Raw genomic sequence first — 16016 nt, 5'->3', positions numbered from 1 at the left:
GTGGGATCTAAGCTTCCGGCCAGAGGGGCTTTAACATGGTCCTGCCTCTGCTAATTCAGTGGGGACCCCTGGCAAAGAGATGATGGACAGACAGCTGCATAATGAAGGGATAGTCTCTTGGGACTCATCCAGGCTAGACCCCCTCTCTCTTCCAGGGTTAGTCTGGCCTGAAAGGTGGTATGGACCCATCAGGAGAAGGCCTGTACCTGGCCCAGGCTCTGGATGGGGAGAGGTGAGGATGGCTGGGCAAGATGCCACTGCAGCCAGAGCGAGAGGCTAGAGTGGCCAAGCAACCAGAGAGGCCCACTAAGTGAGCCCAAGGGCACGAGCATGGCAGCCTTTTACACTCAGAAGTGCCTCTGACAAGCCTGCATGGGGGAGGTTCAGCAGGATTTGGCCAGGGGGGAGAGGCAAAATCCTGAGCAAGCAAGTCAATTTAGGGATAGCTACCAATTTAGGGAGGGATAGCTCAGTGGTTTGAGCATTGGCCACCTAAACCCAGGGTTGTGAGTTCAATCCTTGAGGGGGCCATTTAGAGATCGGGGCAAAAATTGGGGATTGGTCCTGCTTTGAGCAGGGGGTTGGACTAGATGACCTCTTGAGGTCCCTTCCAACCCTGATATTCTATGATCAAGGGGTGGCTGTTTAGGGGTGGAGGTCTTCACAGGATGAGGGTGGGGAGCCAGGGATCTGCCACTGAGCTTAACTAGGAAGAGTGCTGGGCCCCCTGAGCAGCGGGAACGGGCAGTGGGATTTCTAATGTGGCTGTCGTCCCTGAAAGAGTACAACTTCCCATGCAACAAGCAGGAGAAAATGGTGTGCAAGAGACCGCCCTGGGACCTCTAGAGGCACAGGCCAAAGGCTCGAGAAGAGGGTGGACCTGGAGGTCCATCGGCAGGCACACCAAGGCCGAGATTTTTAAACATCTTTAAAAATCTGTGAGAGTGAGGTACCTAGATACCTTTGAAAATCTGCCCTTGCCTGCTCCTCTCTGCCCGCCCTGAGGGGCCATCAGCTCTTGTGCTCAGCAGTGTCTCCTCTGAACAGCACAGCTGTGTCCCTTCCCTCTGGTAGGCGCACATGTGAGTGTCTACTGGAGTCTGGGGCTTGGCCTGGTCAAACACCTACCATGCTCGCCTTGCAGCCCTGCAGTGCCTGGGGCGGTGTCAGGCCGCAGAAAGAGGCCTCTCTGTATCATGCCACTAATGGCTGCCCGCAGGGCTGGGGATCTGCCTGGCTGAGAATCACTCACCTCGCAGCGAGCGTCAGCGGTTATTACAGCTGACACTTGCGTGCATCCCCCAGCCCCCCAGGCATAAGAGCTGGGGCTGGGATTGTGCCTCCCTGCCAACCCTCCTGCTCATTACTGGATGTGAAAATAGCCCAGTAGCCCCACGCCCCTTAAAATCGCTGCTAGAAATAAATCCATTCATGAGAGAGGGCTGTAAAACCACAGGGACGCAGCCTTTCGTGGGGTTGCCTGTGGCTGGGTGAGGCACGCCAGGGCCCAGCAATCAGTGCGGCCCTCCTGCTGCGACTCTGGCCCCTCTATTTGAGGGAAAGCTATTTGTAACTTTCCTAGAAAAAAAGCTTCCCTTGTAATTAGCAATGCGCTGCCTGGGCTGTCATTTACCACTGCCCGGTACATAATGCTGGGCAAATGCAGCTTTCAACCCCACAAGTGCTCATGCCCTGCTAGCTACTGCTCGGCCGGGATCAAACCATAAACAACGCCAGCAGCTGCATCGTCTCTGCTCCTGGAATCATGTCTATCGCACACACGGCTGCCGAGTACATGCTCTCTGATGCTTTGCTCCCGGACCCTAACGGCTCCCGAGCCAAAGGCCTTCGCCTGGAGTTACCGAGCGACCGCGTTGTGAAGTTCGTCACGGTGGGCCTGCCCCTGTTCCTGGTGTCCCTGGCGTTCGCGCGGGAGTTTTCCATGGGTGAGTTGCAGGGTGGGGTGTTGTCGGGACTGGTTTTGGATCAGCATTAAGGGGAAGACGTTCTAGGGCAGGAGCAGGGTATGCAGCACAGACCCCATTGGCTTCCTCGGGCTCTGGTTCTGCTGGCGCATCACGGGTACATGGAGGGCTCAAGGAGCGAGGTCAGAGTTCTGGGGGTATGGAAGAGTTTCAGAAGGGCGATAAGACCTTATGCTATTTCATGTAGTACTTGCTCCAGCCTCTAATTACTAGGGGTTAGGGTGAGTCCTTAATGGGGAGTTGACTGTCCCACGTCTGCCACTGCAAGGTTCTTCCATCTGAAGCATCTGGTTCTGGTCGCTGTCAGAGCCAGGCCACTCAGCTAGATGGACCTCGGTCTGATCCAGGCTGGCAGTTCCTACGTTCCTGTGAATACTCTGTGCTCCCCTGGAGAGTCTGTGGTGTTTATCATCTGTGTTGCAATAGTGCCTTGGAGCCCCAGTCATGGCCTAGGGCCCCATGGTGCAAGGCACTGTACAAAGAGAATAGAAAGCCCCGAAGAGCTTCCGATCTAAGCAGTTCTGCTGCGGCCGGGGGGACCATTCCGTAGCCAGCATCTAACCTTGGACATAACTTGCCACAATTCTGACAAAAACAACGGCTGCTTCCCTCTCCTTGGGGTTCCCAGTTCCTGTGCTGATGTGGCTCTGTGTTATGTGTGGTCTCGCTCCTCTCTCTCTCTCTCCTGCCCCTGGATGTTCTTGGAGGCTGTGGTTTTCTCTGTCCCTGCAGCCCTTCAGGGAGCCAGCCCAGCCAGCGCTGGGATGCTGACAGTGCTTGAATTGACTCTTCTTTTCCAGGTTTATAGGACTTGGCCTAGGATCCTATTACACAAAGGTTCATTGATAACACAATTGGATGCATCTTAACCTCAGGCTAAACATGGACTTGGAGGATGATCTGCTTCTGCCTCCAGAGGCTTTGGTCTCACTTCCTTGCTTTCTACCTCTTTCTGTCCATCCCATGGCTACATGCCCTGTGTTCTTGCTGAGAGAGACGTGTGTGTGTATGGGGGGCGGGAGATGAGGGGGTTATGTCACAATCTCTTAAGTCTCCTTTGTTGGTTCAGTTGCTGCTCCTGGAAGAGAGAGAGCATCTATTAAAATCAAAAGGGAGATGCCTATTTACGCAATGTGTGTTTAGCCTGTGGAACTCCCCTCCACATGATGTTAGAGAGGGAACAAGCTAAGCAGGTTTCAAAACAGGGTTAGACATTTCCCTGAATATTAAGAATATCATTGGCAATTAGACCTGCTGGGAGAGACATTTATGAGGGATACTCCCATCTTGACAGAAGCCAACCACTGCTTAGCCGATGCTAAGGACGATGAAGAAATTAACTATCAGGATGATTTTTCATTAACTTCTACAAAGTTATGGCTCTGGTCAGAGAAGGAATACAAGGCTGGCTGGACTAGGGGAGCAACCCCTGGATCAACCTTACTGTAATGTGTGGACAGAAAAGTTGTGGTCTTATGAGAAACTTCAATTTGGGAGACACCTGCTGGAGGTCTCACTGAGCCAGTAGTAAAATATCATTAGCTTCTTTTATGGGTGATGATGGTCTAACACAAAGGGTGTTGCATTTAACATGAGGTAACTGTATTTGGACTCATTCTAATGACTAAAGATGAATTTCCACTGGACTGAAGTTGGTGGTTGTCTAGGGGGCAGTGATCAGGAATTGATTAAATTTAATATGGGCAAGTAGAGGCTAGTTCCAACCAGTAATAGAAGCACTTGGTGTTTCAAAAGGGTTCATTTCCCTAAGCTGAGGAAAATTATCAGTGACATTGGAAAGAAAAACGTAGAAAACTGTGAATGAAAACTGGGAATTCTTTAAAAAGAATGTATTAGTTGGCCAAAAAGCCATAATTCCACAATTGAGAGAGAGAGCAGTTTTGGCTAACAGTCCTCCTGGTTCAATGGCAAAATAACGCAGCAATTAGCAATAAGAAAGCACTACGTAACAAATGGAAAAAAGAAAATACACAGCAATTGATAGAAATTAGAGTTATGAAATGTGGAAAATCTAGTGATAAAATATTTAAAATTAGCAGGCCTGGATAACTTGTAACCAAGAGTCCTAGAAGAGCTGGCTGAGGAGCTCTCTGGCCAGCTGATACTAATTTTTTATAAATCTCAGAATCTTGGGGGAATTCAAGAAGACTGGAAGAGTGCTAATGTGATGATGATAAAAAAGAGCAGGCAGGATGGCCCAACGAAGTATGTAAGTTATAATAAACTTTTGTAAGGTGTTTGACTTAGCACCACACAACATTCTAATTTTAAAAATTTAGCACCCCACAATATCAATAGACCACACATTAACTGGATTAGGAACGAACTGATGGATCTCAAAAAGTAGCTGTCAGTGGGGAACCTTCATTGAATGGGGGTGTTCTGTACGGATTGGTACGAGGCCTGATACTATTCAGCCACTGGAACAAACTACCAAGGGAAGTGGTGGATTCTCCAGTCTTCAGATCAAGACTGGATAGCTTTCTGGAAGATGCTTTAGCCAAACACAAGTCATCGGGCTCAACAGAGGGGTAACAAGCCTGTGTTATTCAGGAGAGATCCCTTCTGGCCTGAAAATCTGTGAATCTAATGTTACAGTGATGTAACATTTCTGCCAGGAAAGCTTTGGTCTCTAGTCCCGGAAGCGGAGGACACTTGTGTTTGTGGGGTTATTTGTGTATGTCTGACCAGAGAGTGTGAGGTTTGTGGATATAATTTCCATCCTGCCTCAGAAATTTGTTCTTGGACTTAATGTACAGGAGGCTGGGTGGAGCCAGAGAGAATAAAATCGACGTGTTTTTGCTGGGTTGTTCCTTGATTATTACATAGATTGAGGGGCCACCCGGTTATTAGTCTCCTGAATGGACATTGAAATAGTCTAGCTGATGGGCTCTGTAGGCTATTCACAGCGTTAGAGCTGTGGCTAGCTCTGTGTGTATGTAAAGCACCAGAACATGGTGTTACAGGAATGAACTTGTCGCCTTCAGGGACAGGATCATCTCATAGACTATCAGGGTTGGAAGGGACCTCAGGAGATCATCTAGTCCAACCCCCTACTAAAAGCGGGACCAATCCCCAATTTTTTTTGCCCCAGATCCCTAAATGGCCCCCTCAAGGATTGAACTTACAACCCTGGGTTTAGCAGGCCAATGCTCAAACCACTGAGCTATCCCTCCCCACAATCTCAAATGCCTTGATTAGCAAAGCTGGTTCCTTGATAGCCCCGTCCAAACTTAAATCATGATCTGGGCAAGACAGCAGCTCAATGCACCCTAGCTGGCCTGGCCTGAGCCAACAAGTGCACTTGTGTTGACCAGCAGCAAAGTCTAGCCTAGTGAGCTGCCTGGGGTTTGGCAGATCCAGTATCTCAGCTTATGACCCACCTGTAGCCCATGGGCTGGGGCTGTTGCAGTAGGAGCATAGCTGGGAGTTTCACTGCCCCAGTTCCTCCAGCCCCCTCCAAAACTAACAGGCCTGGAGCAGGGATGGGGAGCTGGGGGCTGCAGGGCTGTCGGGTAGCTGCATTCCTGCTGCATCAGCCCCACCAGCAAGCTTGCGGCTAGGTCTGAGCACATAGCGTGACATGCCAGCTGGAGTCAGAAGACTTAGTGGAGTCCCTGGGGGCATAGCCTGGGGGTTGTAGGGGGGAGCAGAGAGGGATCCCCCAGTCAGTGGTCTATAGGAGCTCACTAGACCACCCCTGCAGTGGGCAGTGGGGTAAGTACCCAGAATGCCTTGCACCTGAACGGGTATAGGGGGGCATTGGTGTGGCTGCAGGAAGGACGCCAGGATCCAAGCTCAGCGAGGCTGCGCTGAACCGCTCCTATCGTACTGCTCGATTCTCAGTGCTGGCTGGAGCCAGACTTTCCTGCCAAGCCTGGCTTTGCCAGTGAGGCTGTTCCTTTCCTGAGCTGGCAGGAGCCTTTGCCACAGGGATTCTCACCTTTTCGGGCCAGGGCAAGACGAGTTGTGCCCAGCCAACTGTGTTACATGAGCTGTTGGGGAGACAGGGCAGCAGGGGATACCCCAGGGGCTGTAGTCCCAAGGCAGCTGCGAGGAGTGTGGACAACACAGCCCAGGTCCAATGTGTTTTACAGACCCTGGCCCAGTCTGATCCCTGCCCAGCTCCAGCCTGCAGGGAATCTGGCAGCCTGGCAGCAGTCAGCATGACCCCAGCCAGCAGAGATGTTGCTGTGTTGCCACTGAGTTTAACTTAGTTGCTGGCTGCTGCCTGCTCCATGCCCACAAGGGGGTGCTATCCACAGTGCACAGCAGAAGGGGCAGTGTAGACGGGCGGGCTGTGGGCTGGGAGGGGAGTGGGTAGGAACGGGGGCTGCTGGACGCACGTTCACCGCAGAGATTCTGGAGCAGCAGGGTTCTGCGTTAGTGGGGACGGGGGCGGGTGGAATCCCCGCCTGTGGGTCCACCAGCTCCTCCCTCTTGCTCTAACCACTTGCGCTCTGTTCCAGGGACCCAGATCAGCTGTTTCTCACCCGCCAACTTCACAGGGAAGCAGTCTGCATACGTTGATACGTCTTGCTGGGATTCCTTGATCCACTATGAATTTGATGCTGCTGGAAACACGACAGCCAAATCCCTCTGGACTCTCAAGGTAGTGGGGCTGATGGGTTGGGGGAGCTCTGCATTTCAAGGGGCTGAAAATCAGCCCCCGATGCAGTGTCTCCAGGGCCAGTGGCATTTGGGTGGGCAAGGGACCCAGGTGAAGAACACAACTCATCAGGATACAGTGCTCACTGCCCCCCTGTCAGCCAAAGGCGAGAGGGACAGGCTGGCCTTTGCAGTGCACCCTAAGGGGCTCTGTTGGACCAATTTGCCCCAAAGCAGGAAGCCCTGCCCCCAGCCCCAGCTGGTGGAATCCCTGCTGATCTCCATCATGGCTGTGGCATGCGGCAGAGAGATTTATGTCTGACAGGCAGGCTCCAGCCACCTGGGGCTTGTGGGATCTAGGCCAAATGGCTCCAGAAGTGACTAGGGGGTCAGTGTGATTATGGTTCTGCTGTAGCATGCTCCTTGCAGTCAGCTCTGCCCATCGGCCGGGCGGCTCCACTCTGCAGCAGCCGAAACTGCCGAGTGGTGGCCGGGGGCAGCCCCGTGCAGAGTCCATGGCAGGGACCCGGCCTGGGTGTTACAAGGCAGCGACTCTTGGCGCAAGGTCCAGATCTCAAAGAAGCGATCATGGTCACATCATTGGGCAGAGAGGCCTCAATGCCACTTCTGTGTGTTTGGGAGCAGCCCCCACAGAGCTTCTGAACAAACCACCTCCGTGTAGAAGCAAGAACCACCTCTGCCATCTCCAAGAATCCCCCACTCAGGATCTCCTCTATTTACCCTGCAAACCCTGCATCAGCTCCCAGGGGCCAAGTGGAGTGTCCTGATCTGTGAGGCTCATCTGGAGAGCGATGTTGTTTGGGGTTCGAGTTCCCTTGGGTCTGTCCAGCTTCCCCCCTCCCCCCCCTTCAAGGAGGCCTCATGGATAGGGCACTGGGCTGGGATTCAGGAGAACTGGATTCAATCCCTAGCTCTGCCACTGACTCCCTGTGGGACCTTGACCAAGTCTCTACCCTGCCCCATGCCTCGGTTTCACCATCTGTAAGATGGGGAGGATGAGCCATTGTAAAGCACTTGGAGTGGTCAGGTGGGAAGTGCTGTGTAATCGCTCGGTATCATTATATCTGGGGTTAGACCTCAGGGCTGCAGCTCCTGATCTGCTGTTCAGCCTTAGCCTGGCCATTCCCTGCCTCCTGAGTGTTACTCCCAGGGGGATTTTGTGCCTCTGCGCATGCGCAGAATGTATGTCCCCCGCAGATTTCTTTGCTTCCCCACAGAGCAGTCATGCGACCCTCCCCAGCAGTAAGTTTCGGGTGCCCAGGGCAGCTGGCAGACAAGTAAATCACTGTGGGGCAGCGGGCGGTACTGGGGAAGACCTGGCTCGTGGCTCCTACCTTGTGCTGGGCTCAGCTGCTAGTCCCAGCTGAGCTAGGGAGGACAGGACTTCCTCTTCCTCTTCATTGCATCTGCGACTGGGTCAGACCCAAACTGATATTTCTCCCCCAGCTGCAGGAAGCTATGCAAACTCCCCACGACCCCCACTTCCTGCACCCATTGCTCCTCAGCTGCAGGGGGAGGGATCTCTGTACCGGGAGCTGCTCCCCCATCTGCCCAACCCCCATGCATCCAGATCCCCTCATACCCAGACCCTACCGGAAAGCCTCACTCCCCCCACCCCCCGCACTCAGAACTCCTCGTGATGAGTCCTACTCCCCCTGCACCTGGACACCCCAATGAGCCACCCAGATCCCCACCACACTGAGCCCCAAACAGCTATACATGGATCCCCACCCCACTGAGCCCCACTCCCCTAGCATCTGGACCCCCCTGTGAGCTCCCCACACCAAGACCCCTCTGCCAAGCTCTATCCCCCCCACACCCAGACCCCCTCCTGCTGAGCCCCAACCACCTTCACCTGGACCTCCCTGTGGAGTCCCATTACCATTGCACCCAGAAACCCCCAACAAGCCCCTGTGAATGCAGATTCCCCCTGTGCCCGGATCCCCCACTGAGCCGTCTGCATCCACCTGGTTCCCCCCCACACTAAGCCCCTTCACACTTGGATCCTGCCTTGCTGAGCCTGCCTGCCCACACCTGGTGCACCTGGCACGGAGGGGCAGGGCCCTGAGGTGTTTCAGGGGCAGGCCCAGTCCTTGCGCTTTGTCAGGGTCGGATGCAGCCTCACCGCTGAGTCCATGTTCCGGGGGGAAGCTGCACAGTGATCTCTCACCTCTGTGCAGCCAGTGGCTTCTGCTCCCCAGTGCCATTGCTGGACCCTCCACATGTATTTGACAAATAACATTTGCAGAATTTTAAAATATTGTGCGCAGAATTTTTAATTTTTTGGCGCAGAATGCCCTCAGGAGTAGAATGTGCAGCCCTGAATGGCCCTGACTTGCTTCCTGGCTTGTCCTTTATGCTCCTGTTATAGTCTGTCCTGACCGCTGCTCTGCTGGCCATTGCGCTTGTGCTCTCGCTCTTGCTGGTCGAGGTGGCCTCAGTCATTGCATTGTCCTTTGCCCAGGCCTTCCCCTACTCCCTGCTGCTCATCGCGGTGGCCATGTACCTGCCCTCCCTGCTGTGGAGATACACAGCTGCGCCTGCGCTGAACAGCGACCTGCTCTTCATCATCGACGAGCTGGACAAGTCCTACAACCGCTCCATCCGCTTGGTGCAGCACATGGTGAAGGTCCGCCAGGCCAGCACAGATGCCCGGCTCTTCTGGGAGGAGTTTGAGAAGTGAGTCAGTGGCTTGAGGACTGACCCTTTGCGTTCTTCCTCCCGTTCCCAGCGTGCACAGTCCCGCAGCCACCGTCTCGCCAGAGGAGGTCCAGGGGTCTGACTGAGCCCTTTTCCTTGGAGATCTGGGCAGACCCATGGCAAGAGAGCTCTGCAGTGGGGCAGGCCGGAGGGATCTCCTTGGAGAATGTCCTTAGGACTGGTCCAGCCAGGAGGGACCCTCCAATGCCCAGGCCGGGTCTCTGCCCCCGAACCTGTGGGAATGGGGGTTCCCGCCCAGCCCCAGCTCCCCCAAGACCATGCTACCAGGACCTTCCCTCACCGAGGCTGCCCTCAGGCCCACCCTGTTGTGGGGAGGGGGTTCCTCAGAATGCAGGGGCTCTGAGGGGAAGGTAACACAGACTGGACCTGGGTGGTGGATCCCAGTAACCCAGCCCCCCACTCCCTCCCCTGTGGAGAGCCCTCTGTGGGGGCCGGGGATGGGCTGCAGGATTTGCCCTCCACATGCTCCCGCAGGGAGATCTGTTCCTGGAAGCCCCCTCCCCACGTGGGGCTGTGGTCCAATCTGGTCCGGCATGTGTGTGTCTGATCCCATCCACAGCACAGGCCGCCCTCCACCTGGGGTGGAGCCTGAGTTACCCCAGGACTGGAGGTGGGCCTGTGAAAGGGGTACAGGTGCTCAGGGCTGGGCTTTGGGCCAGCAGACCCCCGGGGAGGTAACAGTGCAAGGCCCCAGCTGACGGCCACTGCCCCTTCCCCCACCTCGCATGTGATTCCTCCCATCCCCCGCTGCCTCCTGCCCCCTTCTTACCCCCGCAGCCAGGACTCTAGCTTCTTCTGCAGGATCAGCTGCAAGCACCGTGTGGATACCGTGGTGGGCGGGGATGTGTGTATGGGGGGGCGCCTATAATGAAGGACCCTATGCTGGGTGCACTGCAAAGCTTGGCTCTATGGTTTCCTTAGGGTCCTACTGCCTGTGTGCAGGCAAAACTCCCATTGATGGGGTGGGGGGATTGGCTTGTGGACAGGATCAGGCCCTTTATGTAGCTCTTCTGCATTTAATCTCATGAAAGAGGGGGAGGGGAGAGGGGGGTTGATTTAAATCGTGATGGAAATCAGCAAGCAGGAAACCTTGATTTAAAGCCTCGATTTTAATCCTGTTTTGCATTTGTACTTTTGAGTTATTTTCCTACAGAAAGGTTGATGCTTATTGGAGGGTTGCCATTCACACGTGGATTGACATAACAGCCTTTGCCCTCAATCCCATGTTACTTTTTGCTTTCCAGGAGGTTACGTTTTATCCAGACACGTTTTTTCAGCTTCTTAATTTCTGCATTTTGATTACGCTAGAAAAGGGGGAATGCTGCAATTTTTAGTGACTAGAGGAGGATTTAATTTTTTCCTCGTGATTTGCGTCATGCTCCATTTGGGTGGAAATTAAAATTCAATTACATGCACAGAACCAGCATTTAAAAACTGATCTTTTTATTAAACAAAATTACTCAAAATGTGTTGGCTACGGATGAGAAAAAAGTTGATCAAAACATGTTCTGAGTATAAACAAACTGACTCATTAACAATCAGCCTCCCAGTGTCCCATCCCTGAGCACCCCCATCGCTGCTTGGTGCTCAGTGCCAGGGTCACATTGGGGGCTAGACTAGATGACCCTTGAGGTCCCTTCTAACCCTCTGGTTCGATGATGCTGGTTAATGCACGGGCAGAGTTCTGATCCATCCAGCACTACATCCCCTTGGCATCAGGGGCCGGGGATTTAACCCTAGAGGTGGAATTTACAGGCCAGGTTCTCAGCTGGTGTAAGCTGACTTCAGTGAAGTGACCTAACTTACTCTAGCTGAGAAACTGGCCCCAACTACCCCTCTGTCTCTCCCCCAGGGCTCGCAGGGAGCGGTACTTTGAGTTCCCTCTGCTGGAGCGGTACCTGGCCTGCAAGCAGCGCTCACACTCCCTGGTGGGTGCCTACCTGCTGCGGAACCTGCTGCTGCTGCTCCTCATCGCTGCTACCTGTCTCTACCTGGGATTTCTCCACCTCCGCGTCTTTTTCCAAGATGAATTCAGCTGCTCCATCAAGACAGGGCTCCTGCGGGATGAGCCCCAAGTCCCGGACGTGATTCCCTGCAAGCTGGTCTTCTTCTCCGTCTTCCAGCTGATCAGCCTCTCCAACGGGGGGGTCTATGTCCTCCTGGCACCTGTGGTCATCTACAACATGCTGCAGCTCCTCCAGTGGGACAAGCGCCTCCTGTCCATCTATGAGATGCTGCCCGCCTTTGACCTCCTCAGCAGGAAGATGCTGACCTGCCCCGTGAACGACCTGAACATCATCCTCCTGTTCCTGCAGGCCAATATCTCCGAGCTTAAGTCTTTTAGCAGGCTGAATGCGGTGTGCGCCCTGAGGGAGGTCACCTCCAGCCCACAGAACATCGACACCGTGGTGGATTTCATGACCCTCCTTGCCGGCCTGGAGACGTCCAAACCGAAACACCAGGCCTGCGCTGCAGGGGCCGAAGGAAACCCTCCTGCTTTGAGCAGCGAGATCCTGGGTAAGAGATGAAAGGAACCTTCCTCCCTCCCTCTGGGTTAGTTTGAATTGAAGCACGGAAATCTCGGTGGGAAGTCGATGAAAAATCGACATGGTGCTGGCAAAGCACCTCCATTCCCCCTGCTAGACGTCAGATCTTACCTGGTCACCTAGCCTGTAGCCAGTCTGCCATGACAGGAGCGCTTCCTACTGGGTGATTCTCCGTGCCCTGTGCAGCCTAGTTCTAAGTATCTTGGGCAAGGAGGCTCCCGTCACTTCTTTGGGGGAATATTCCAGAGTTCACAAGTGCTGATCTTTTATTGACTGTCATCCTCAATTCTCCTTACTTGCATCTCATTACTTCTCCTCTCCCTCCTGCACCACCCCAATTATCCCTCTGGTGCTTCTAGCCTTGCTGGCAGTGCCAGGTGAGTGGTGAATATCCCATCTGCCGGAAACCTGCAAAGCTCTCGAGCGTATTTGGTGATATCCCAATTTTCTTTCTTTGCTTGGACGAGCTGGGGGGGGCAGGGCGTTGTGTGGGGCACACGTTCTGCTCGGTGCCTCTGGGCACTCCCCCAGGAACCATGTTTATTACTTGATTGCAGGGCGTTCCGCAGCAGCTCATTATGAATAATAGAATCATAGACTATCAGGGTGGGAAGGGACCTCAGGAGGTCATCTAGCCCAACCCCCTGCTCAAAGCAGGACCAATCCCCAGATCCCTAAATGGCCCCCTCAAGGATTGAACTCACAACCCTGGGTTTAGCAGGCCAAAGCTCAAACCACTGAGCTACCCCTCCCTCAAGAGTCAAACTTATGTAAGTCACATGGTCTTCTTTCTGGTTCCCGATTGGACGGCTTCTGCGACGAGCCATGTCGGAGCATGAGCTGCTCTTCCAGTTGTGGAACTTGCTCCTGGTGCGTAAAAGCTGCTTGGGGTATTTGTGGAACACAGATGTGCAGGGGGCACGAGTGTAGGTGCAGAAAACTCCCCGGGAATAGCCCCAGGATCTGCCCGGCTCTGTGCAGAGGGGAGACCTCTCTGCCCGCCCCCCGCAACCCTCAGCCCTTCTCACGTTCCCCAATTTTTCTTTTGCAATAGTAACGAACCTAGAAGATCACCGTGTGCCACAGACCAACCCTGAACCACAAGAGGGCAACCGGCCCCTGCAGGGCACAACGGGACCCCTCTTGGGTGGGTGCAGGGGCAGAAGTTCCAAACCGGACCTTTCTAGGTCACAGATGCTTCATGGCAGCCGGGATTTTGCGGCTGTTGGGATTTTGCATGTGGGTGGGTAGCTGCCATAGTAACAGTTGAACCAGTTTCACTGGAGAGCTGGCAGCTTAAAAGCCAGGCTGCCTGCAAGGCTCAGAGGGAGCTGAAGCTCTGCCCATTGGGGGCCACTACTGGGGGGGCAGGCCCCGCAGGCCGTGGGACAGCAGCTTGGAGCCCTGTGCCCCTTCTTCTCCTGGGTCACCGAAGGGCAGACTGAGGCCCAGACAGGGGAGGCGTCTCAGGTGCGGCACAAAGTGAAGCATCCTGGTGGGTAGTTGTTTGGCTGTAAACTCGGGGTTCCTGCCTGTCTCCTGTGCCCTGAGCGAACGGGGCCGAGGTGGGAAGGGTGGGAGCAGAGGCACCGCATGGGGCCTGGGAAGGGAACGCTGCACCGTTCAGCACGTCTCCCAGGCACCTCGGTGTCTCTCTGCTGGGCCAGCGAAAGGCACCCCCAGCCCCTGACGCACCTCTCGTCTCGTTCCCACCGCGCTCCCCCGGGGCAGCTGCTGTCTGGCCTGAGCTCTTTGCTTTCCAGGCCCGCTTCGCTCCCAGTTCTCTCCCCAGCCCCCGTTCCGCTCGCTGGCTCCTGCGCCGTGTGGGGTACGCTACTGGGCAACGCCTGGCTGGCCGCTCCCGCTCTGGGGCAGGGAACGGAGCGTGGCTGTAAACCTACCTCCTGCTCTAGCCCAGCTAGAATTGATTTCCTTTGGCCTGTCTGGGCCCCCGGCCAGGTACAGCGCGGGCAGCTGGTCGCCACGGACGGGAGCTGTCCTGCGTGCCATCCCCCTCACTCTGACAATGCCGTCTTGGGTTAGAACATGGGCCTAGGACCTCCTGGGTTCTCTTCCTTGTTCTGCCATTATTGGCTGTATGCCTCCCTCCACCCATCTGTACCTCAGTCTCCCCTTCTGTAAAGTGGGGAGCATGATCCCTATCCCTCTTTGGGCAGTGCCCTGAGCTCCCTGGCTGAAAAACACAAGGGTCATGCTGAGTATTATCAGCCCTGTCAGCACGGTAACAGCTGCTTCGGCTCCTGGATGGCCAGCGAGCAACAAACCTGCCTCCCTTCCTTTCAAGAGCAGCACAGCACAGCATGGCAGGGAGAGCCTGGGGGCTCAGAGGAATCACCTGGCCGTGGTGTAGCTATCAGCCATGCTCGTGGCTAGAAACATCCTGGAGGGGCAGCCCCACCCTTACCCGCGGCCACGCCTCCCTTATAGGCCACGCCCCTGGGATGCGGGGGACCCAGGTTCAAATCCCATCCCATCCCTGCCAGATGCTTTGTTCTTGCTCTTTCCTTGGTTCAGTGACTATCCACAGGCAGCAGGAATGACTGTAAGTTATGGCTAAGGGAGCTTCCCTATGTCCTTACAGCAGTGCCATAGTACAGAGCGACCCTTGGAGGCCACGTAACAGCTGTGAGGGTGGCTCAGGAGAATAGCCACTCTTCAAACTGTGACCAAGGGGCTGGATCCCATCAGTGGGGAGAGCCAGACTGCAGAGAAGGGAGTTGGAGCTGACTGGAAGGGGACAGGAGCACTAAAAACCTGGGGCTGCTTTGCTAGAAAGAGATCCCCTGATACCTTTAGCTGCATGAAATAATGAGGGTGGGGAGAGGGTGCCCCATTTCCCCATCCGAGCATCCCGTAAGAGAGAAAAGGGCACACAGTGGCAAAAAGCAAGAAATGGAGAATGGATAAAAGGAGACTGAGTACAATGTATAATTAAACGGTGGACCTCGCTGCCACTGGATTTGCTAGAAATGTAATCTATCGCTGATGCTGGCTATGATCAAATGACAAGAGCCAGCCGTCTTTGCGCTTCAGTATGGGTGCTCATTAGTGTCCAGCTGGAGCTGGGGAAAATTCCCTTGTTACTCAAAGAACTAACTGAATAAGGGAAATGGGGGGGTGTTATGCCTCTTCCTGGAGCCCCCAAAGGTGGCCACGCTTGCACAAAAGGTATCAACCTAGCTGAACCCTTCTGCTATGGCAGTTCCTGCAGGAAAGAGTGTACCCTGACTGTCTGAGACAGGGCGATGGGAGGGCGAGGCTGGTGGGGAGCAGGTGCCAAAGCTCTTGCTCCAGTGAGGCTGGTCACATCCCTTTATTTTTAAGGGGAAAGGGAGAGCCCTATCACCCACATGTGCTGGTGACTTTCTCTTCTCCCCCATTGTCTAGAAATGAAACCCACAGGAGAAGCTAAAAGAAACACTGGTCCCAAGCCCGGCCTGCCTGGCTCTGCCTGAGAGATGGACCCTGACGGATGGCTGAGCCGGGACGGGAAGATCACAGCTCCCCTGCCGAACGATGACAAGATGTTAGAGGACAACTAAGAAACGTAACATAACCAAATCCATGGGGTGAATCCAGGCCACTGGCCTACGCCCAGCTACTGCTCTAGGATTGGCTCTGCATTCATCCCACCCATGTTGTCATGGCTGAAACCGTTCATGGTCCTAGTTATATGTCAGATCCCTTCCTCAGCGCCCATCAAACTTGTTTTTATCTGGACCAGGGTAATCATCACCTGCCATTCTCTTGGGTCCAGCTGCTCCAGTGCAGCTGTGGGGCCCGATTCTGGTTTTATAGCAATTATACCCCAGTGTATCTATGGACACCGGCAGAGATACTCCTAATGTGCTCTAGCAAAACTGATCTCAGTGGAGTTACTTGCCCCACAGGAAGTGAGAGTACCAGTGGGCCCAGGTGCCTGAGGAAGGCATATTCAAAATTAAGCAGAGGAAAGGGAAAAGGGTTCATAATTAAAAAGTGAACGCTGTGTATTGCTCTTGCTTTAAAGGTATTTGGATTCTGCGGAAGCAGGCTGCTCTGAAGGACAGTAAGGTGCTAGACTAGAACCCACGAGCCCTGAGGGGGAGGGATA

General features: G+C 54.4%; 1 protein-coding gene across 1 annotated transcript; it reads left to right on the top strand.

Moving 5' to 3' along the window:
• The first annotated feature begins 1200 nt into the window (after nt 1–1200).
• On the top strand, nt 1201–15985 carry PANX3 (pannexin 3). Its single transcript, XM_077839931.1, has 5 exons — nt 1201–1946; nt 6476–6618; nt 9100–9314; nt 11209–11873; nt 15311–15985. Exons 1-5 carry the CDS (start codon nt 1766–1768, stop codon nt 15376–15378), a joined length of 1272 nt encoding a protein of 423 aa, XP_077696057.1. The 5' UTR covers nt 1201–1765; the 3' UTR covers nt 15379–15985.
• The last annotated feature ends 31 nt before the right edge of the window (nt 15986–16016 follow it).

This window comes from Eretmochelys imbricata, chromosome 22 (genome assembly GCF_965152235.1).
Source record: "Eretmochelys imbricata isolate rEreImb1 chromosome 22, rEreImb1.hap1, whole genome shotgun sequence".
Classification (NCBI taxonomy): Eukaryota; Metazoa; Chordata; order Testudines; family Cheloniidae; genus Eretmochelys; species Eretmochelys imbricata.
Note: the sequence above shows the minus strand (reverse complement) of the source record. Positions and strands in the feature narration are given on the sequence as shown.